General features: G+C 38.0%; 1 protein-coding gene across 1 annotated transcript in view; it reads right to left on the bottom strand.

Moving 5' to 3' along the window:
* The window catches only part of KIF15 (kinesin family member 15), a 47,081-nt gene that overhangs the window by 22,472 nt on the left and 1,917 nt on the right, over positions 1–22,692 (bottom strand). The window contains exons 2-19 of the mRNA XM_065399090.1: positions 20,826–20,868; positions 19,162–19,345; positions 18,362–18,438; positions 17,741–17,778; positions 16,591–16,688; positions 16,029–16,208; positions 14,943–15,152; positions 14,695–14,820; positions 12,630–12,752; positions 11,053–11,176; positions 8,796–8,872; positions 8,118–8,327; positions 6,725–6,902; positions 5,738–5,879; positions 4,198–4,339; positions 2,899–3,096; positions 1,767–1,874; positions 394–499 (exon numbers count right to left, since the gene is read on the bottom strand). Of these exons, the coding sequence (XP_065255162.1) occupies positions 394–499; positions 1,767–1,874; positions 2,899–3,096; positions 4,198–4,339; positions 5,738–5,879; positions 6,725–6,902; positions 8,118–8,327; positions 8,796–8,872; positions 11,053–11,176; positions 12,630–12,752; positions 14,695–14,820; positions 14,943–15,152; positions 16,029–16,208; positions 16,591–16,688; positions 17,741–17,778; positions 18,362–18,438; positions 19,162–19,345; positions 20,826–20,868 (2,364 nt within the window). The remainder of the gene's footprint in view (positions 1–393; positions 500–1,766; positions 1,875–2,898; positions 3,097–4,197; positions 4,340–5,737; positions 5,880–6,724; positions 6,903–8,117; positions 8,328–8,795; positions 8,873–11,052; positions 11,177–12,629; positions 12,753–14,694; positions 14,821–14,942; positions 15,153–16,028; positions 16,209–16,590; positions 16,689–17,740; positions 17,779–18,361; positions 18,439–19,161; positions 19,346–20,825; positions 20,869–22,692) is intronic.

Here is a 22,692-nt window from a genome sequence, read left to right as displayed (position 1 = left end):
ACTTGCTCCTGAATCTGGGACTGTAGCTTGGTAGAATGATCGTGCGCCCTTTTCCTTTTTTATTATTTTAAATTATTTTAACCTTCTAAAACAATATTTCATATTCACTTAGGATGAATCGTCTCCTTCCACCGTCTATAACTGGAGATCCTGTGATATAGAGGAGGTCAGAGTAGATGATCTGGCGGCCTTTTCTGACCTTAAACTCTATGACCAACTATGCAGGTTGATCAAGAGTGGACAGGAAAAATTACTCATAGGACAGAATTATATATATATATATATATATATCATTACACAACCAAAGCAGTTATTCAGTATTTGTCATAGTAGCTTCAAAACATTAAACCTCTTGAGAAATTCACACAGCATTTCAGTGCTACACAGACTTACTATCAGTCTTGCTTTGAGTGTCTTGAAGTTGTGTTTTGAGAAATGTTATCTGTCCAAGAAGCTCCTGCTGTTCTTTATTCCAGTTACTTCTTTCTGATGAGAATAGCTTTAGAAGAGAAATAAAATTTAAAAATGGAAGGGGAGTATAGGAGCGTATAAATCATAGTTGAAATAATAGAAATATTTTTATGTGTTGTGTATTTTCCAGCTCTGACTATGTAAAATGCATTTCTCTGTATGCTGAGAAAGTTATTTTGGATATTTATAATCAAACCAATCACATGAGTCCTGAACATTCAAGTGTGTTATGGTTGTGAATAGCTTAGTAAACTGGAAGCCCATAGAGCAAGAAGAACTATTGAGGTAATTGAGGAAGCAAACTGAGATAAAAAAGGACCTATCAGCCTCACTTTAAGTACCCTTTACCTGACAATTTTGAACTTCATATCTGCTCCCAAGCTGAAGTAATGGAAGCATGGGGGAAGACTGATGCTCTTCTCTGTCAATCCCATCTTCCCTTTGCCACACTCATCTTTTCTACTACACTACAACTCCCACTATACCACAAAGAGAGCATGTTATCCACTTTATGGCATTACCCTAAAATCTATTCCTTAATTTTACTGTGAGATCACCATTTATAAGCTCTGCCTATCAACAAAAGTGAATTGTATAACTCAGTGGAATAATTCCTCACACCTAAATTGCGTATTTTGTCTTCAGTGAACTTTACAAGCTTCCCAAACCCTTAATGAGATAGATAACCACTTTAGGGAGGTAAGGGGGCTGAAGAGATTAAGTGACTTAACTCAGTCACAGATGGGGGAGCTGTTTCGTATGTGTTACACAGCGCATTGTGCATATATTGCAGAAAAATATTCCACACAACTGTTTTAGTTTTGGTTAGCTAGGCTGGGTAGATCCACAAATAGAAAAAAGAAAGAAAGAGGACCTGTAAACTTTATATATAGTAATGACACTTTTGTTCGTTCACAGCTAGAACTAGGTGTATTTTTAGCACTGCAAAATTTTAGGGAAAATATTTTTTGAGACAACTGGTAATTTACCACACATCATGAAATTGGGCAAAAAACACCACCAGTAGGTATCTTGGGTGCCTCGCCATTTATACTTTTCCTCTATGATCAAGCAGCTTTAAATATTTCAAAATAAGTTTTAGAAAGCACCGATGCTGGCTGTTGTCTAGCTGGTCTTTCTGCTCAGTTCTGGTGTTATAATTTTAGCAGTTTTGCCTCTTAAAATTCCAAGTAATTCACTAAAGAGGGGCCAGAAAATAGTTGAGAAATGTGATTGATATTCACATCTTTTGTATATACTCTCTCACGAAAAACTGATTTCCACAGCTACCTCACCTCCTGCATTTGTGCAGAATGATGCTCCAGTTTATCAATATGTTGCTGAAGTTTTATGTTCTTACTTTCTTCCTCATCCAGCTTGATTTGAAGAGTGCTCAGTTGTTCCTGTACCATGGCAGACATGCATAATTAGAAAGCTTCTCTTTCAGTTATTTTCATATGGCATATGGTCAGACCTTCTATGTACACCAAATACAAAAATCTTGACTATTTTAAGTCTTTATGGCTTGAAGCAAGGACATTCAGAAAGATAACTATTGGTTTATCAGTACCACAGATCTCTGGGAAATCCCTCAAAGCAAAATACAAACATGGGACCCAATCCTGCACACATGCACATTCTTAACTTTAAGTATGTGTGTAGAAGTTTAAATGGAGGGACCTGATCCATCAAATTGCTCTTCAGAATAGACAAAAATGGACTAGAGATTTCTGGGAATATCTATGAGATATATGAAATGTTTGAGGGCAGTTCAGCAAGGAGTTCTGTTATATACAAGTTTTCGTATTAATGAAAATAGAGTCACATTATCAAGATTATCTCAGAAACCTTGCTTTGCTCTTCTATGGCAAAAGCATCTCTTTTCAGGAAATTTTAAAAAAAGGATAAAAGGACTGAGGTTTTATACAGTTTTAAACAGGTTCTCAAATAATGCAGTCTCTTCTACCTTTGAACTAAGCCACAGTTTTGAATGATGGTGGCCCCTCTGCCTGAGTATCCCTGTGATTGAACAGTTTGGTTTGAGTATTCAGGTTTAAATGCCCTGGAGCGTGCCATTTCTGTTAAACTAAGACTTCTCACGAAATATAAATGAATAATATGTAGATAGAGAAAATGCATAACAAGTTTGAATTAAAATACCCAACTCTCTTAGTGGAGTTTACACTGGAAATGCTAAAGGTGCATCAGTACAGCATAGCATGCTACTAGGCATTACAATAATATACTAAAATATTTATTAAACATTTACTTTGGTTTTATAAGTGAATTGTTAGATTAAAACCAAAGTTATTTTTGGTGAAAAGATGATATTACTCAATGGACTATCAAAACATGCTTTTGTAAAAAAAACAAAAACAAAAAAACCCCAATTACATATGCACTTCCACTCTTATTCTGAAGATTTACCTGCACCATTCTGAGCTCCTCAGCAATGGCCTCATAAGCTTGTTCATTCATCTCCGGAGGAACTGGCTCATTGAAAATATTATCCACCACCTCCCCAGAACTCTGAATATCCATGGAATCACAGACAAAGATTTCAGGGCTTATTCGTGGCACCAGACGAGACCTTAGTTGGTAAGCCTTTGTCGGAGTAGTCATGCTCTGTTGCAGAAATTATGAAGGAAGCATTAGTTTAAATATAAAATAGCCACAGATTATAGTTAAGGCTAAGATTTTGTCACAGATATTTATAGTAAAAATCATGGACAGGTCACAGGCTTCCATGAATTTTTCTTTATTGCCCGTGACCTGTCCCTGACTTTTACTAAAAATATCCATGACAAAATGGGGAGCCACTGGGCAACTGTGGGGGCCGGCTGGGAGCTCTGGGACCCCCACCACCAGGGCCGGCTCCAGGGTTTTGGCCGCCCCAAGCAGCCAAAAAAAAAAAAAAAAAAAAAAAAAAGCCGCGATCGCGATCTGCGGCGGCAATTCGGCGGAAGGTCCTTCGCTCTGAGCGGGACTGAGGGACCGTCCGCTGAATTGCCGCCGAATAGCTGGACCTGCCGCCCCTCTCCGGAGTGGCCGCCCCAAGCACCTGCTTGCCAAGCTGGTGCCTGGAGCCGGCCCTGCCCACCACCATGGGGGCTTGGAGCTCCAGGGTCCTCCTCCACCCCACGACTTGGAGCTGTGGGGTCCCCTTCCGCCTGTGGCTGCTAGAAGCTGCAGGGTCCCCCCCGGTGTCTGTGGCAGAGAGGAGCTGTGGGGTCCCCCCCCGCCACTAAGGAGATCTGGGGGCCTCAAGTGGCAGGGGTACCTCACAGCTCCTGGCCGCTGCAGGTGGTGGCGGGACCCTGCAGCTTCCAGCTGCCTGAAGTCACGGAGGTTTTTGGAAGTCACGGAATCCATTACTTCCGTGACAAAATCGTAGCCTTAATTATAGTGCAACATATTTCATAATTCTATAAACAAAATACAGGATAAAGTAAAACGGTCAAAGCTGGTCAATTATATTCCACACAACTGCATGTTTTTTCTGATTTGCAATTCAGTTACAAGCAGTAGTGCATCAGGAAGTATTTCAGAACAAAAGATAGAAATGAAGATACCACTTTAATCATATAGTGAGCTTATATACTGAAAAACTTGTCAGGCAAAGTATGTTACACTCTGATTTTTACTAAAGAAATCTTTTGTTTCATCCAACTCAGATGTAACTATATACTGCTGTATTTACAACCTCTCATTAACAGATTCCTGTACCTTAATAGTTTCTCTGTGCATTTTATTCAGTTGAGAGACTTCATGACGTTTGTGTGCCTTGGTTGCCTCCAAAATATTTTCAAGATGCTGGTTTGCTTTCTGAAGGGACTGAAGTTCTGACTCAATTTCCAGATGCCGTTTCCTGTTTAGACACAAGAATTAGATAATGTTTTCACCCCTCAGCTCAGAGAGAGCCTACTACAAAGCCCAAAAGTCATCATGCACTCTATCATCATTAGTCTGACATTAAGGTGCGGTGTAACTATCATACTGAAAAACAATTCCAGACACTTTCATCCAAGCCATCAAAATATTTCAATTTTGAGACTATGCTATTTATAGGATCAGTGGACCCCATTAAAAGAGCTAATAAAAGCTGCTTTGTGATCACATAATTGACAAAATACATGCACACTTAAACACAGCCTTAAAATGGAAAAATCACTCCCTCCTTTACCCAGCAACACCTGAGTTTAGAGCTTTTTGTTTCCTCTAAAGAGCAGATCGCATCACCCATACCAAAACTTCAATCAGAAACCTGAACTGAAGCTTGACAAGATTAATAAAAACCTCTAAACATTCTTTTCAAGTATTGTTAAAATAACATTCTTAAGTATTTATTTTAACAAGCCGAGTAATTTATTAAAGGTAAGTAGAAATTTGGGAAGATCTTTCACTGTGTAATATTTTGTAGTTTTGTATGTCAGTAGTGAGATAGCGGACATCATTCACATCATTGCAGTGTCAAGAGTCTCGTGCAAGCATGGATTATTTGTGTAACTGTTTAGTGTTATCACTATCCACTTCCCATTCTGATCTCAGAGACAATAACAAAACTTCATAAGTATCAATGGGAGCAGGATCTCAGTTTATTGCTGCTCAGGACAGAGTGGAAACTGGTGTCCAATGTATTTGCTAAACCATTAAGTTTGTAGGTAAAACTATTTAAGCTTTAATATATGGGTTTTTTAAATGTAAGTTCCTTCATGGCGCCTCTCCCCCGCCCATATTCTCCACCTAGCAGACTGGAGGGAGGTGTGCTCGGGGCTTCTGCCCTGCAGCGGGGTGGTGAGGCTAGGGGCTTCTGCCCAGCGGGGAGGGTGGTCTAGGGGCTTCAGCCCTGCGGGAGGCATCTGCTGGGATTCAGGGCAAAATCATGAAAAAGTAAAACACAATGGGTTCAGCCCTCCCTTTGTAGCCAAGTGGACTTCTACTATACAGATCATGATTTAGGGAGACTGCATACCATAAAGATCTGCTCTGCAGGGACTCCCGACATCCTAATGTGAAGAAGCAGGAGCAGGGTAAGTGGATCTCCAACTATACAAGACTAATGTGATGTCTGTAAACTGTTGCTCAATGGACTGTAATGATATGGGGAGGATTATGTTTTCCCTTTCTCCCCTCACTCTGGCTCTCTCTAGAAGACTTCTGGGTCCAGGATTTGACCGTAAAAGAATATTAATACATGTCTATTCTAGCAAAATATATTTTGCAGAAGATTATTAGTTTAAAACATTTCTACATTGTTTCCTCTCACTTGGTTAGCTCTTTAAATTCTTCATATTCTTGTTTTGAACTTTCCAGTTCACTCTGAGTATGCAGCAGGCGTGCTTTCAACCTTTCAAAAGACACCAACGAATTGCTTTCTGTTGATGTAGTGGTGGAATACAATTGATGACCTAAGAAACAAACAAAGATATTCTCGGATATCATCCTGAACAATTCAAAATCATAATAAGCTCTATCAACAAAATAAGAACAATTTTTTGAACAGTCCAGCAACTCAGACTAAGCCAACCGGACACTAACAATAGTCCACATGAACATAAGCACTATGTAATTATTTTTTTTATTTGTATTTCTGTAACATCTAGTCAGGAAGCACAATCCCACTGTGTTAGGTGCTGTGCAAACAGAGAAGAGAAAGACAGTTCCTGCTCCAAAGAGCTTACAACCTAAACATAAAAAAGAGACAACAGACGGATACACTCAGACTAATGGGGAAGAACAGGGAAACAGTTAGAGAACATTGGTCAGTATGATAGACAATGGTTGCAGCACACCAGTGGTTTAACCATTCTCAAATTTTTTTGCATCACAAAAAAGGATGAAATAGAAAACGAATACGTATTGCCAACTACTACACAGTATTATCACATGCCCTGAAGAAGGGCCCTTTTAAAGAATGTTTTTAACACTACCATGTGGTAGATTAAATTGATGAAAAGTTTAAAAATTAAAATACAAGTTTTGCAAAAGTGTTTCACATTGAGATGTGTGCATTTTGTATTATGTTTAGACAAATAGATTGCTTATGCAACATCTGAAGTTTTTCATTTAAAAAATATGTTAAAATATGAATTTAATAAAGAATGTTAAACCATCAAATTCCACCAGAAGCACTGCCACTTAAAATATTTTAAGTGCTAAAGAAAATACTTAGGGTTTCTCAAAAATACACTAATTATTACATTTTAAAACGAGTATTAGCTTATGAAAGGAATATGTCATAGTGTATTTTTACCTCCATTATTTTTCTCTGTGGCTGAAGCCTCCAAGAAAGCTTTTTCTAGTTCTGCAATGGTCTGAGCATCAAGTTCTTGAGCCCTTTTCACTGACTGTAAGGAACGAAGTCGTTTGTTCTCCTCTCTGAGGCTGTGATTCTCCATGGCATACTTAGCAATTCGTGGATGTTGTTCCATCTATGCATATGTGACATGCGGATATTTGTTAAAGTGTTGCAAAAAAGCAAAGTAGTTTACAAAAACGGCTATTTCACGGAGGAGTCAGTATATAGGGCTGCCAATCTGTTACCTTTCAAAAGCATTAAATTGTAAAGGAAAAGAAAAAGAGGGCTTCCCTAAACCATGGAGGACTTTTCAGATTTCTTAAAGAGCTGGCAAACTGGTTTTATTACTTCACTGGAATTTACTCTCAAAACGTGTATACATGAGTAAGTAATGATCGAAGAATTACCGTATATACTTGTTCATTAGCCTGTTCATTTATAAACCGACCCCACAAGATGGAGGAGTAAAAATAGCAAAAACTTTATGACCTTTTCATAAGCCGATCCTATATTTCAAGGGCTGGAAAACTTTGGCTCCCAGCCCGTCAGGGTAAGCCGCTGGCGGGTCGGGACGTTTTGTTTACCTGGAGTGTTCACAGGCATGGAGACCCTCAGCTCCCAGTGGCCGCGGTTTGCCGTTTCCAGCCAATGGGAACTGCGGGAAGTGACGCACCACTTCCTGCAGCTCCCATTGGCTGGGAACGGCGAACCACGGCCACTGGGAGCTGAGGGGCTCCATGCCTGCAGACGCGCCAGGTAAACAAAACGACAATGTATTAGATATTCAATTAAATGATTCCATAGTTTAAAAACATCAAATTTTGGTGTAGACCCGTTTATAAGCCGACCCCCACTCTTTGATGCGTCACTTTTTTACCAAAAATATTCGGCTTATAAACGATTATATACGGTAATCAGTAAATTTAATTTTTAAACATTCTGTAGTATTGCAGTAATCCTGATCATTACATATGAGCGTCTTCCTCTAGAAACATTAAGATTACAATTTAGCCTAGAATATGTAGGTTCAACTACAGAATTATTAAAGTAGTCTGTCTTTCTGTCCTATTTTTAACACAGGGCTGAGTTTCCTAACTCCAGCGATAAGAGTTTTCCTTAACATAAGGAAGTCTATCAGTGATTTAAACCAAATAGCATTAAGTACAGTAATTTCATAGTTTAGAGAACTGGGTAGATTGTGCTCATGATACCTTTGAACTAAATACCAACAGTGATTAAAGGTCAGTTGTTTCTTTATCTTTAAACAGTAAAAAAGCTCTCTCTTTTTGTGTTGTTCATTAGCTTCATCAGATTGTTTTGGAATGGAACAATAAGTAAAAATATTTACCTGTTCTCTCAGTGTCCGCAATTCCTCTCTCAGTTCATTGATGAGATCATCCTGCTCTTTGGGCACTAAACTGCCACGAGCTTCTTTGTGTAATCTCTCCAGGCGCACTATATGGTCCTCCCGGAATTTAACTATCATTTTATTGGACTGAATGAATTTCTCCTTTTTGCCACAAAGATCTTCTAGTTGAGCAACTTTTTCTAACAAAGTCTTAAAACAATAAATACTGATTTAGTAGTCAGGGGAAAAAAAGGACAATGGCAATCTCCAAATAGATGTATTTATCACAAACTTAAACAAGTTATACCATACTACCTATAATAATATTTTATGTACAAAATTAAAATTTTATTATCACATTCATATTTTTGTAAGTGAAACTGACCTTGTGACTTTAAAAAAAAAATCAACTCACTATGGGGCACAATCTGATTATTAATCAAAAGTTTCCTATGTTTTTTCTTTATGAAACTTGGACATTACCTTAAAAATTCAAAATTCTACTAGTTTATAATCTCTCCTTCTAGTAACTACACTTTCCTGTCTTTGTAAACATAATTTTTTATTTAACAAAGCAGGACAATCTCAACTATAGTGGAGCTTCAGTAGGTTTACTCATCCTTAGCTTTAATCAAAAAATAAGCAGGATATGCTAGAGAAAAGGCAGCGAATTCTTACCTTCTTTTCACTTTCAGATTTCTCCAAGAACAGCATTGCCTCAAGAAAGCAGTTCATGTAATTTGTATTTTCCTGACCTTGTCCAAGAGCAGCTTAATAGAAAGTTAAAGAATGAAACACCATATTTATTAAGATACAAATTATTTAAATTGTCTTTCATGTTTACCAACTATATTTATAGTGTTTCCAACACTTCATTTTTCCCAGAATAATATATGGAACATATGTATGGGCATATTTACATTACAGTTCTAGAACACCCTCTAATGATACTATTAGGGTCTGTCAATTTATGATACACAAAACTTTACTCAGTCAATTAAAGTTGGCATACAAAGTTGTACCTAACGAGTAAAGGGGTTTTGAATTTAGCTTTTTTTTTTTTAATTCATGTGTTCAGCTAAGGAAGTATGGAAAATATAGCATTAGCTTCAGATGCTTTTTTAGCATTTTATAACATGAATTTGACATTAATATTACATTCTGTGCATAATAACGTGGACTATTATAGATATTTATGGGATACTAATCATCATAATATCTAAAGGGCAAAATAACTATCCCATTATGATTAGAGCTGAGTGAATAATTGATTTTTCAGCTTGGGGGCAGAACCAAATAAGGTGAAAATATTCCGGTTTGACTCAAACAATTTTTTTAAACAATCTTTTCTTCAAATAAAAAAAAACTCAAAAAGATTTTGTTTCAAATCAACCAGAATGTTTCAAGGTAATTCAAAATGATTTTTTTTCCCAGTTTTTCAATTAGTTTCAAGTCAAGGCAAAACATTTTGATCAATTTGAAACAATCTTTTTTGCGTTTCTCATTTCATTTTGGCCATTTCAGGTGTTTTCATCCTTGTGTGTGTTGTTTTTTTAAATTGGACAAATTTAAAATCAAAATGCCATTTCAAACTGAAAACATTTCAACATGAAAAACTTGAAACAAATGGCTTTTTTCAACTGAAGCTATTTGTCAAATTTGACTAATAGTTTCAGACCCCCCCAAAAAATCAATTCATCAAAAAAATTTCTAGTTAATATATATATTTTCGAATGCCATTGTGTTTTACAATCAACTGATAATGATACTCCATATCTTTATTTCTACAGCTCAAAATGTGTGCCAAGATTCTTAATTGTTCAGACTATGTCTATTGTGTCAGTTTTCAGACAAGATTTTTCTTTTCTTAAAACGTATATGATGTTTTAAATCTATTAAAAATTATCCTTTAGTTTTTCCAGATTCCAAGCTATTGTAATGGATGTAATATGAAATTGTTGAGATTTCTGCCTATATCTAGACATGATAGCATGAGTGACTGATTTAATATCACATGTTAACCATTATCACATATTTTTATGATTTAAACTCTAATTCTGTGCGTAGCAGCAGATGTGTGATTTTTTTTTTCCTTGCAAAAAACTGAGCAAGGATGTTTTATATTAGCCAAGTCTTTTAAATGCAGTAACTCCTGGTGCTGGATTGAAATCCCTTGTGTCTTGGGAAGATCAGGCCACAATTGGTATAGGAACACAATAAGAGAATTACCAGGCCAAGATTGCTACCATAGTAATAAAATACTCTGGGGCAGCATATTTCAGCCAGGGAACTACGCTTAGTGGGAAGCTGTATCAGGATCTGTGCAGCAGATACAACAGTTCAGTGAAAAGCTACAAGTAAAGTTTGAAGAGTAATAAAAATCCCATTAACTTTATTCTCTACTGTATTGTATATAAGCCTAGCTTTTTATTTTCATTCCCACAAAATATTTTTTCCTAGAATTACATTCAGAAATGAACAAAACTGGAGTAAAAGGAAGCCAGAATCAACAGGTTTGTGCAATAACTTGTCTAATGAGAAAAAACAGAACCCCTCCACATTGACCATCATAAACAAACGTTTTGGTTTATCTCAAGGGCTTGATTTCCAGCACTTTTATGAACTAAATGCCTAGAATTTTCTTCCAGCTTCAACAGCAAAAGTCAAACTATAATAGAAGTTTTGCCTAACGCACACAGTATGGTAAGAGTAAAACGAAAACAAAATGATCATTAGGTTAACACAGGTTCCTGCAAAATTAGACACATTTGCTATTATAGTTGTGTAAAATAGTATGTTGTGCCTAAGCAAAATGCAATCCTTAAGGCATACAAACTACGTGATGCTATTTGTTCACCAAGTCAATATTAGAACAGTTTAAAATCTCCTTTTTGCTCTAGAATGCAGGAGCTTTCTATTCTTTTGTTTCTCCTACCTCTTGAAATAGAAATATCCTGAGTAGACTGCCCTAAAGTAAGTTGAGCAAGCTGCTCTTTCAATTTCTTCACTTCAGCTTGGAGCTGGCTCACATTCCCTTGCGTGTCTTCGTTTATCACAGCCTTTTGTAGGAATTTTGAAAGAAAATATTAAAAGCAATGAATAAAGTATTTAAGATTACATTTTTTATATGAAGTAACATCAGAAACAATCTATTCTCAAGGTAATTAGAATCAAATATTGGAAAGTAGTAGATAACTGCCCATACAGCTAATCATTTTAAAAGAGAAGAATCTTTGGAAACAGGACAGAGCTCAATTTCTTTTTCGAATATCTTCAACTTCAATAGTTTCTTAATATCTGAAAATCATGGACACTTGAAAATTTAGTCTACAGTTTGCTGAACTAGAATTTAATCCTGAAAATTTTAGGCTGAACAAAGGCAAACAGCATATAACAGACTACATAGCTGCAAAATCAGAAGCCAATATACCTTCAAGCTCACTCAAGATGCAGAAAGAACTTAAAAGTTACCATACATTTAAACAGGTAATGGCATGTTGCTTAGATCCAAAATTTAGGTAGGAAAAACAGAGTATTACAAAGCTTTAAAATAATCATTAAAGCATTTAATTAAAGCTTTGTTTGAATTTACACATTTCCATGGAATGCTGCAGATTCGAAGAACAAATAACACATGAAAAACAAATGAGTGTAAATAGTATGTTTCCATTGTCCATGCTGAATAAAGTATAAAGGATAAACTGCAGAAATAGTGAAAAGTAAATTCAATTTTTTTAAAATAGTTTTAGTTATTCTAAACCAGGGATGGGCAAACTTTTTGGGCCGAGGGCCACATCTGGGTGGGGAAATGGTATGCAGGGCCGGGGCAGGGGGTTGGGGTGCAGGGTGCGGCAGGGGGTTGGGGGGCAGGGGGGGCAGGGGGCAGCAGGGGGCTTAGGGCAGGGAGTTGGGGTGCAGGAGGGGTGTGAGGTGCAGGCAGGAGGGGTTCGAGCTCCGGCCCGGCGCCGCTTACCTAAAGCGGCTACGGGGAGGCAGAGGCATGCGGGCCAGGGCAGGCTCCCTGCCTGCCTGTCCCCGGTGCCGCCAGGAAGTGCTGCGGCCCCGGGGGGGGGGGGGGGGGGGAGGAGGGATGGAGGGCTCTGCATGCGCTGCCCTTGCCATGCCTCCAGGTACCTCCCCAGAATCTCCCATTGGCTGCGGTTCCCCATTCCCGGCCAATGGGAGCTGCGGGGGGCAGTGCCCGGATGGAAGGGCAACGCATGCGGAGCCCTCTACCCCCCCCACCCGGGGGCCGCTTCTGAGAGCGGCGCTGGGCCTGTGGCGCCACGGGGGCAATCCCGCAGGCCGGATTCAAAGTCCTGAGGGGCCGGACTTGCCCACCCCTGTTCTAAACCCAAGCAAGCAAATTTGTTTTTTCAATATGATTTTCATTTGAGTTAACCATAGTAAACAAAAACGTTTCTTAAAATGAATTGGTTCACATATAATATAAACAAATACAATATTTTGTCATTTAAGTCATGATAGTAAAGATATTAAATAATTTTTTACCTTGTTTTTAATCAACTTTGCTCGTTGAGCAAAATTAAGGGTGGACAGAGTTTCACCAAAACATCTAGATCCAGGATGAACATTTGCAATTATGCATGTTTTTGCATTACCTCCAAGAGAATCCTGTTTGAAAAATATGAAAATATGCTTAAGTTGAAGGGTTTTGGTTAGAGCTAGAAATTAATACTTCTTTCACAAGTTGTCTGGTATGTAATTATAGGCGCTGGCTACACTGGCGCTGTACAGTGCTGCAACTTGCTGCGCTCAGGGGTGTGAAAATGCCCCCCCCCGAGCGCAGCGAGTGCAGCGCTGTACAGCGCCAGTGTAATCAGCGCCTGCAGCGCTGCATGCTCGCTCGTAGCGCTGCAAGCTATTCCCCTCGGAGAGGTGGAGTACTTGCAGCACTGCGAGAGAGCTCTCGCAGCGCTGGCGGCGCAACTACACTCGCGCTTCACAGCGCTGCCACGGCAGTGCTGTGAATTCTCAAGTGTAGCCAAGGCCTTAGACTAGAATGGGTTTACTTGAAAAATCTCTACATTCCTTTCTGAAGCTTTATTTCAAAGCTGGTTATGAAAGGAGGACACAACCTTAAATATAAATAAGAGTTTAGTTTCAAGAACCTTAATCTTGTTATATTGTGAAGGGATTTGTAATTAAATGAGGATCATTTCAGAGATTTAGAACTGGGCAGTGTGCTATCCTTGGCAAAAGGAGACTCAGGAAATCTGTAATGAGATATCAAATCTTTCACTTTAGAACTCTGGTCAATAGCAATTGAAAGTTATTACCACCCTGAAGGCCAGCCATTTGGCTACCTATGTGAAATATGTTGATTACCTGGCTCCATTTTCTACTGGATAAGCATCATTATCACAAAAAAAATCACTCACATAGACACTTGATAGTCTTAGCAGACAGGCTGGGAACTGACTGATCAAAGAGACAACTAACTTCTCACTGTTAGATATAGATCTTTAGAAACGTCAGTATTATTTGTTGAGTGCCGGCGGTGCACTTATATATGTACAGAATAGAATAGCTAAGGTATCACCTAAGGCACTTACAATCTAAGACCCCAGTCCTGCAAGAAGACTCACAAACTTCAATGGTGTTCTATTTGGGGGTAAGGATCTGTTGTTGTGGATCTCTTTATAAGAGTGGGGTACAAGAAAACAATGGACAGACAGAATTTCAACTTTTTATACTTATATGAATGAGAGAGAGATAGAAATTCTTAAGATAGAGGATTAAGACCAATCGATTGCATGGAAAAAAGTGTTTGGAGAAGGAATGGGTAGAATGCTGTCATCGTGGAATAGGGAACAAATGCCTGTGACATCACTAATACTATCATGGATTGTAACCAAACTTGGTATTTGAGGTCACAGAATGATGCATTCTGGTTAGTGATGGTATTCAACAGAGAACACTGGAATTCACTCAATCCTCATAATTGCTTTGCAGTTTCTCTTTAAAAGAGCCCTTCATACAATGAGAATACTCATCTTCCAATCTTCAGGAAGTTTATCTGTCGCTAATACCAGCTACATCCTGCTAACGTTTGGTGTGGCTAGTTAGAGGACAGATAAAACCTTTAAGGTTAGAAGCATTTCAAGTCAGTGACTATTACACTTCTGCGATATATAGGCTGGGGAATAGAACTTATCCTCCACTCTCATTAAAATAGATTAGCACACACACACACACACACACACACAGGTAACTGAAGACATTCATTGTAACAGCAACAGAGTTTATCTTTCTGTTGTCTGGATATTATCAATATATTTTTCAAAGTTTCTCTTTTTCCTTTGAGCAGAGGAACAAACTGAAAAGTCTGTGTTTTTCAGATCCTTACAATTCATCCTAAGACCTTACTATAGGCAAAAGGATAATAATTCTGAAATCCTATGGCATGTGGAAATTGATTTTCCAGGAAGCGTTAACAACAGTGAAAGCAAGCAGCCCAATTTTACAGAACTGAGCTCAGTTTTTCTCTTCTCAGTATAAAAATCAATGTATTTTTCTTTTTAAAACTATTAAATGAAAACTGATTATGTGTTACCCGTAGCAGAAAAGTGAGCTTTGAGTCCCTGTAGCAAATGTGTCTTTGTTTTCCATTACCCACATCAACAAGCGCTGTGATCACTTGGCCCAGGCAGCTTAATGACCGGTTTATGTTACCTGCCTCCTAAAACATACAAGAGAGTGAAAGTGAGAAGACAACTGTCCTGATTAAAACAAGGTGTTTTTTTTTTTTTAAATCTTTAACTGAAGAGAAAAAGGAAGTAACCACAGATATGTAGCACCAACCTTTAACCTGACTCCTTCAGTATGGGTATCTTTTTGTCTCTCAGACCCTGCCAAATCCACCAAGTTCAGCTGGGAGGATCGGATGTTAACAACCTCACTGTTCTTCTCCATTGAATCTACAGTAATAGTGAAGACCGCATGCGATCTTGAGGATTCTCTATTCATTGAGGTAGATGCTACACGGCGATTTCTCCAGCCCATAGTTAACACCTTAGCAGCAAGAAGAGACACCAAATAGCACCATCTAGCGTATTTCAAAGTGATCCCAACACTCAGATACAATGGGTTTGACAGAGAGTAAACATATTCCAGTATGAGACCTTTCAATAAACCATTACAACCACTGACTTTTAGCACCAGAATATCTTCATATAAAAATGTAATACAGTTGGAAATCCTAATGAGTATCACAGTGTTTATGATTTGAACATTAGCTTATAGGTTTAGAAATAAATATTCACTTTCCTTCACTCTTGTCAACCCAATTCCATGTTTTACAATTTTAGTCTAAAAATTGCTATGCTATATTTTGACTGCCAATTCACTGATATGACTTTCCAAGTCTTTGCTATATAAAATGTCCTTTTGTTTTCCAAAGTTCTATTTCCCCTTTTTATGTTTTTATACAAATATGTTAACATTGTACAAATAAAACCTTTTAAAGCCACAGACAAGCCATGTGCTCTGATCATTAGAAGAGTAAGGCTTACTCAACACCTGGATGTACAGTGTGAAGGATATCTGGAACAACAGTGTAGTGGGACAAAGAAACCTGCTACTATACCACTGAGGTCCACTGCAAACATCAGCAGATGATTAACATCAGTGCATTTTTATACTCCCCAAATCCTACAACTTTCATAATTTCTAACATTCACCAAGGACTGATGTGGAACATGCATGCTTTGGAGAAAAGTTAGAATAAACAAAATATTTCTCTGTTTATAGATGTTCGATTTCTACAAAATATTTTTCAAAAGATATCAGCATTTTATTTTTAGGCACTTTAATTTTTGCTAGAGCTAATATTGTACAATGTTGCTGATAGAGCAATGTCCAGATATCAAACAGCATGAAACAGACTACCTGATATGCTTCAGCAGCGGAGGTTAACACCTGCTCCACTGCACCGACGACAAAGACTCCCTTCTTGATATGTTCCCTGAGAAAGAGTCCAGCTGAAGCAGAATCCAGCAAGTCAAATATCTGTTCATTGTAGATTTCAATAAACGAGCACTTACAGAGAAAACTCTTACCAGTACCAGCCTGTAAAACATGAAAACTTCTACTATAGACGTATAGTTTTTATGAGAGCTGGTCTCTAACACAGTATGGCAGTGGTTTGTTTCATTTCCTTCATAAAGGTATCAAGTTATTATTGATATATATTGTACCTTAATACCATTTATGGTGCCCAAAGGACAATTTTTTTACCTAGAAAGATAGCTACTTTCAGTATAGAAATTTAAATCTTTCTATTGGCACGTGTAGCTATCAATATACAAAGGATACTATAATAAATGTAAACTGGTAAAGTAGATGCAAGGCAGTTATAACACAAGAAACTTGAGCACTAATCAAAATTTAATTTATTCAGCTACTTCATAAGTAAGACATTCCTGTGACCTCAGTAATACAAAAGTTTTACCTTTTCTTTTTCACGTTCGATTAGAAAAAAGAGATATTCAAAGCTCCGAGGAATAACTCCTCTCAGGTTATGTGTGAAATTATCAGAGTCAGATGGCCCTAAAGAGATTTAATTAAAAACAACATTTCGTAGGTTTAATTAAGAAATGCTATTCAACAACAGCAGTTGGTTGGCACTCTCATATACCATTATACAAAACTGCAACTACCAGTCTTTTAACCAATCATTCACAGCAAAACAAAGAAAGAAGAAATCAAACTATTTCTCGAATAATCAGTTGATTTTGCTTTGTCAACTGACATTTAAAAAGATCTAAATTAAATTAGTGCCTGTGAAAGGCTGAGAGATTTACAGCTCTGGATACTAAAGTCTATTTATTCACAGAATAGGTGCACACACAGACCAAGAAGTAGCAGTGCAAACTTCCCACCAATGTGCCTGCCTCAACCGTGGTCTGCAGGGACCATTTCAAGGATTGAGAGTAATTCAATTGCCTTGTTCATCCAATTCTTAGCAAGTCCCTGAGCCAGGCACTCCTTTCAGTTTGGTGTTTTGGCAACTGTCCCTCTTTAAAAGTAAAAAGGGAGACAGACTAACTGTTGTATTTAAAATTACCAGTGCTATGAACAGCACAAGAATAATGTAAACTCCTTTTATATACAGATGGACCTTTAATTCCAGACTAGGAAGGCAGCCTTTTTGAAAACGTCCATATCTAGCTATCTATATTTAACATAGAAAAGAGGTACCTACCAGAATATTTTCCCAGAAATTGAGGGGTTGTGAACCAAAAAGGGGAAACTAAAAAGATGTATTTAGAATTTTGTAAAACCACTTGACTACAAACATTTGATTTCATTGGGCTATTTACTTCAGCTGGAAAATAGGGAATGGACTTTTTCACCTCAAAGAAAAGAGGGCAAGATGGTACCCATCCCCATTCTCTGGGAATGCTGTGAGAAAGACAGAAAGCACTAGGAGTGCTATGCAATCCCAAAAGCAGTAAGATTAAAAAATTACCTGCAGACGAAGGTAAAACCAAATCACAATTTACAGAGCATAAAAAAATGTTTTAAAACTAAACCATATCTCAAAACTAGTATTGAGAAAAAAAACTTTATATATATAAATGAGTCTTTTATACACTTACCCATCATAGTAAAAGTTTTCCCTGATCCAGTTTGGCCACTAAAGAAGAAGAAGAGAACAAACAAAAATCCCAAATAAGCAAAATTTATTCTAGCAGTGACATCCCTCATTGCTCTGCATCTTTCATGCAAATTGGCAGTTTGACATGGACAAATCATTTCTCATAAGCTGAAGATGTAAAAAACACACTGTAAACTTGAAGTCTACCATTGTTGTAAGTAGTGTTGTTGTAGCCATGTTGGTCCCAGGGTATTAGAGAAGAAGCTTTGTGTAAGCTTGAAAGCTTCTCTCTCTCACCAACAGAAGTTGGTCCAATAAAAGATATTACCTTAACTGCCCTAATACCCTGAGACAAACACAACTACAACCACACTGCATCAGATAGCCTCAGAAATACTGATTTACAAATTAAGTAGTCTTCGACAAGTAAACTGCAAAAAGTTTCACCATGTCACGCTTTGGGATGATGTATCAAGTGAGAAGGCAGCTTTTTTTTTTTTTTTTAAACAAATACACCAGAGCATGAAGTTATACCCTGATACTTAAATCAGTTGGTATTCATTGATGCAATTAATTTTTTACAACTCTCATGTTTAATATGAAATAAATGTAAATGTCTTACTATGCAAAGATGGTTCCATTGTAACCATTCATACAAGATTCAACAATGTTTTTGGCTACACTTGAAAACACTGCCTCCTGATGAGAAAAAGGACAAGGAAGCTGGCATTAAGGTTTCATAAACATAAAAGACTTTCTACAAGACTTTCTTCCCCAGTATTTTCCACAATATAAGAAATCTATTATAAAACAATAATGTTACATACAGAACTTTGTGTATTTATATATTAAATGATGCATAGCCAGGCTAGATGCATCAAATGACTACCTGGCTTTTTTTTTTTTTTTCCCTCACAACAAAGCAAATGCACCAACAATAGGCCACACAACCCTTTACTAATGCTGACTGCAAAACAGGTAAGTGAACTTTGTTATGGTACTGAATCAATTGCTCAGTGTTATGGAATTGAATAAATTGCCTAACTACTACTCCCATCTATTGTCATGTATTATTCTGTTAGGCCTACAGCAGTGGGCTTCAGTGGTAATTTGCTTATACAGAATGTTTCTCTAGCAGCATCATATATTATAGGACCATAATATCCCATCTATCATTAAGCACAATTTCCCAGCAATTTCATTGTACAAATGCAAAGAGCAATTCTTATGAAAACTTTAAAAAGAGAAATTCTTAAAGCAGTGGAGAGGAAAATGAATTTGCCTTGATAGCGTAACTATAACTGAGCATTGCCAGCCTGGTTACTGTAAAAACCAGGGAAAGAGCTATTGATAAAGATATTGTATAGTTATTGCAACCATTTTTTCGTATTTTAGTAAGCTTGTCATTTTAAAGCCATTTACCTGGGTTGTGTCCATATTTGCAACATGATCAAAAGTGAAGATCTTGGGCTCAGGCTTTGAATGTAGACGAAGAGTGTTTGATGAAAGAACTGATAAGCACAAGCCTTGATCCCCATCAGCTAATGCAGCTCCCTCTGAAGGGGGACGTACTCTTACATAGACCTTGATGGCATCACCTTCAGTACTAATGAAGGAATATTTATATATAAGGTTGTCTGAAAACATGTCTGTCAGCTACTTGAGAAAATATATGAAATTAGTGAAGTCAGACTGAGTGGGGAAACTCATGCAGAGGTTTACCCTGAAGTTGTACTAAACTAGATAACCTCTACAAGAGATTAGGAAGAGACCTACTGCAGGGGGATTATCCCATATCTGTTTAATGCAAAGTTTCCTGCACCTTCCTCTGAAGCATTTGGTGGTGGCCACTGTAGGAAACCGGATACTTGGCTAAATGGGCCATGAGTCTGATCCAGTAAGCCAATTCCTATGTTTCTAATCACTATTATACATTTAACTGGTATGTCCTTCAATAAATTAGTCCAAATACAGTTTTGCATATGATCATTTCATGATATTAAAAGGGATCCCCTGAAAGCTTAACATACTGCAATACAAAATACACATTAGGGTAGAAGACTCCTGTTCTTGGGTCAGCAGAGATGACAGCCTCAAACTTGGGTATGTTAACAGCTTCACTTCTGAATGCTTTTCTAGGGCTTGGCTACACTTGCAGATGTTGAGCGCTGGGAGTTAAACCAGCCTTCGGAGACCGCAGCAGGGAAAACACTGCTGTGTGTTTACACGGTCAGCTGCAAGCGCACTGGCATGGCCACATTAGCAGTTCTAGCAATGCCACAAAGAGCAGTGCATTGTGGTAGCTATCCCAGTGTGCAAGTGGCTGCAGCGTGCTTTTCAAATGCGGGGGTGTGGAGTGTGACAGGGAGTGTGTTGTGGGTATTTGGGGGGAGAGAGTGTGTTTTGGGGGGCAGAGAGTGTGTCAGCATGCTGTCTTGTAAGTTCAGACAGCAGCAGATCCTCCTCCCCCCGCCTCTCTCTCACACACTCACAACAGCAGCATTCCACAGTAATGGTTTGCTTTGTCCTGGAGCAGATAAGCATGCCGGCTGTCAGAAACGGAGCTTTGAAAGGGGATATCCGCATGCCTGCAGCCGAGTTCAAAACAATGACAAGAGTGGCCACTTGACTTCAGGGGATTATGGGACGTTTCTGGAGGCCAATCACAGCACAATAATGCAACACGTCGTCCACACTGACAGCTGGGCGTTTCAGCCGGGACGCAGCAAGCTTTATGCGTCTCATGGAGGTGGATTACGAGGAGCGCTCCAGCTGCAGAGTCCAGGCGCTCTAAGTGCCTTGCTAATGTGGACACCTCAGGAGTTAGGTGCTCTAACTTGCAAGTGTAGCCGAGCCCCTAGAAACTGATTATAGACTAGCACTGCAGTGTTAGAACTGAACTTGCTTAAAGGAAAAAAATGTGGTTGGAATAACTAAATTTGAAAGTGGGAGGGATAATTGCACTATCAAATGATGGGATGAATGGAAACAATAAACATGTCATATACATGTCAGACTTTCCCCACACAGCCCTTTAATGTTAGTATATGAGAAATTAATACAAAAATTAGCAAATAGTCTTTTACCTTGGTGTATTTGACAGAGGCAGTGTGGAATCACGTGAATCTCCTGTGTTTTTTTTTTAAAGAAGGAAAAACATACATCAAACTGTCAAGGAAAACAATTTATGACTGTCATTAAAAAAGTATTGCAAGTGATATCGAAGGAGTTAAAATTGGAAAAATAAAAACAAAAATGTTTAAATGACTTTGAGGTTATGCACAATAGAGACCTGCAAAAATAAAAATTCAGCTAACGTTTTCCTTTGATGGATATTCGGTTTAGTGGTTTTTGCACAGATAAAGTAGGCCTTGATGCTGCAGTGCAAACACCTGTGTTTAACTTTCTGCATGTGAATAAACCTATTGAGTTCAGTGGGACAGCTCAAATGCATAAAATTAAGCAGATGCATGTTTGCAGGTATGGACCATAGATTTATATATTTTTAAAGCACTATATATAGGTGTAGCAATATACACACATTTAGTTTTGACACCTATTAGCAATGTGAAATTTCAAATAACATAGCAAAAGCTAAACGAATTTATTTTTACTTGAACATTTTAAAAAATATACTTAAAATCCGTTCTATAAAGTATCCAAATCCTCCCCAGTGTGTCCGCATCTTTGAACATATTTCTTCTAAATTCCATTCACATGGAGATGTGTTGCTTCTAGCAGGAGACAGCTATGAGATTTAATTATTCAAGAGCATGTCTAACCTATAATCATTTACCTACTGTGTGAAATAACCAGTCATAAACTCCCTATAATAAATACCATTAAGGCCCCCTAAGCCGGCACAGATTTCATTGCAGGATCAAAGCCTAAGTCTGCACTTCAATGGCAGAAGTTATTGACATCAGGGCACAAAGGGGCTAGACTTAAAATGAGCATGTCTGATACATCAATATGATTCTGCCACTAAGAGAAAAATAGTCCCAAATGTACCAGTGCTACAGTATATCATCTCTGGTCCACTCAATGACATTGAAGCAGTCTGTTACAAGATTATTAATTTATGAAGCAGCATTTGCTATTTTCAAACGAATATGCAACATAGCCAAAAAAATTGCAACTCAAATAGCACAAGACAATTAACAAAATTTAAAAAAACCTATAAAATTAATAGCATTTAATCACCTAGAGATCTATAGGAGCTACAGTGTCAGTAAGTAATCAATATCTCAATTCATCTACCAGCTTGCATTTTCCATTTTAAAGGGATGATATCAACTTGAATTTCATATTTGTAGGAAAAAATTGCATCTTCTATGATTACAAGCAGCAGTTCCAATTAAAAGTTTTAATAATTGTTCTCTATTTATCAATTTGTTTAATTTGTCTATTTGCACTAGGCCAGACCACTGCAACGGTGTGGAACACCACAGAAGCTCACCGTGTATCTGCATGGAAGCAAAGATGCAGCCAGTGCAATCAGCTGCAGGATTACAGTCATATCTATTTGGGTGACATTTCTTAGATGCATAGACTAGAATGGACCATTGTGATCAGCTAGTCTGACCTTTTGAATAGCACAGGCCATAGCACACAACTTCTCCCAAAAAGCAACAGAGAGTCCTGTGACACCTTATAGACTAACAGATGTATTGGAGCATAAGCTTTCGTGGGTGAATACCCACTTCGTCAGACTCATGTAATGGAAATTTCCAGAGGCAGGTATAAATATGCAGGCAAGAATCAGTCTGGAGACAACGAGGTTAGTTCAATCAGGGAGGGTGAGGCCCTCTTCTAGCAGTTGAGGTGTGAACACCAAGGGAGGAGAAACTGCTTTTGTAGTTGGCTAGCCATTCAGTCTTTGTTTAATCCTAAACTGATGGTGTCAAATTTGCAAATGAACTGAAGCTCAGCAGTTTCCTCTTTGAAGTCTGT

Source organism: Emys orbicularis, chromosome 2, assembly GCF_028017835.1.
Source record: "Emys orbicularis isolate rEmyOrb1 chromosome 2, rEmyOrb1.hap1, whole genome shotgun sequence".
NCBI lineage: Eukaryota > Metazoa > Chordata > Testudines > Emydidae > Emys > Emys orbicularis.
The sequence above is the reverse complement of the archived record's forward strand: the minus strand, read 5'-3'. Positions and strand labels throughout refer to the sequence as shown.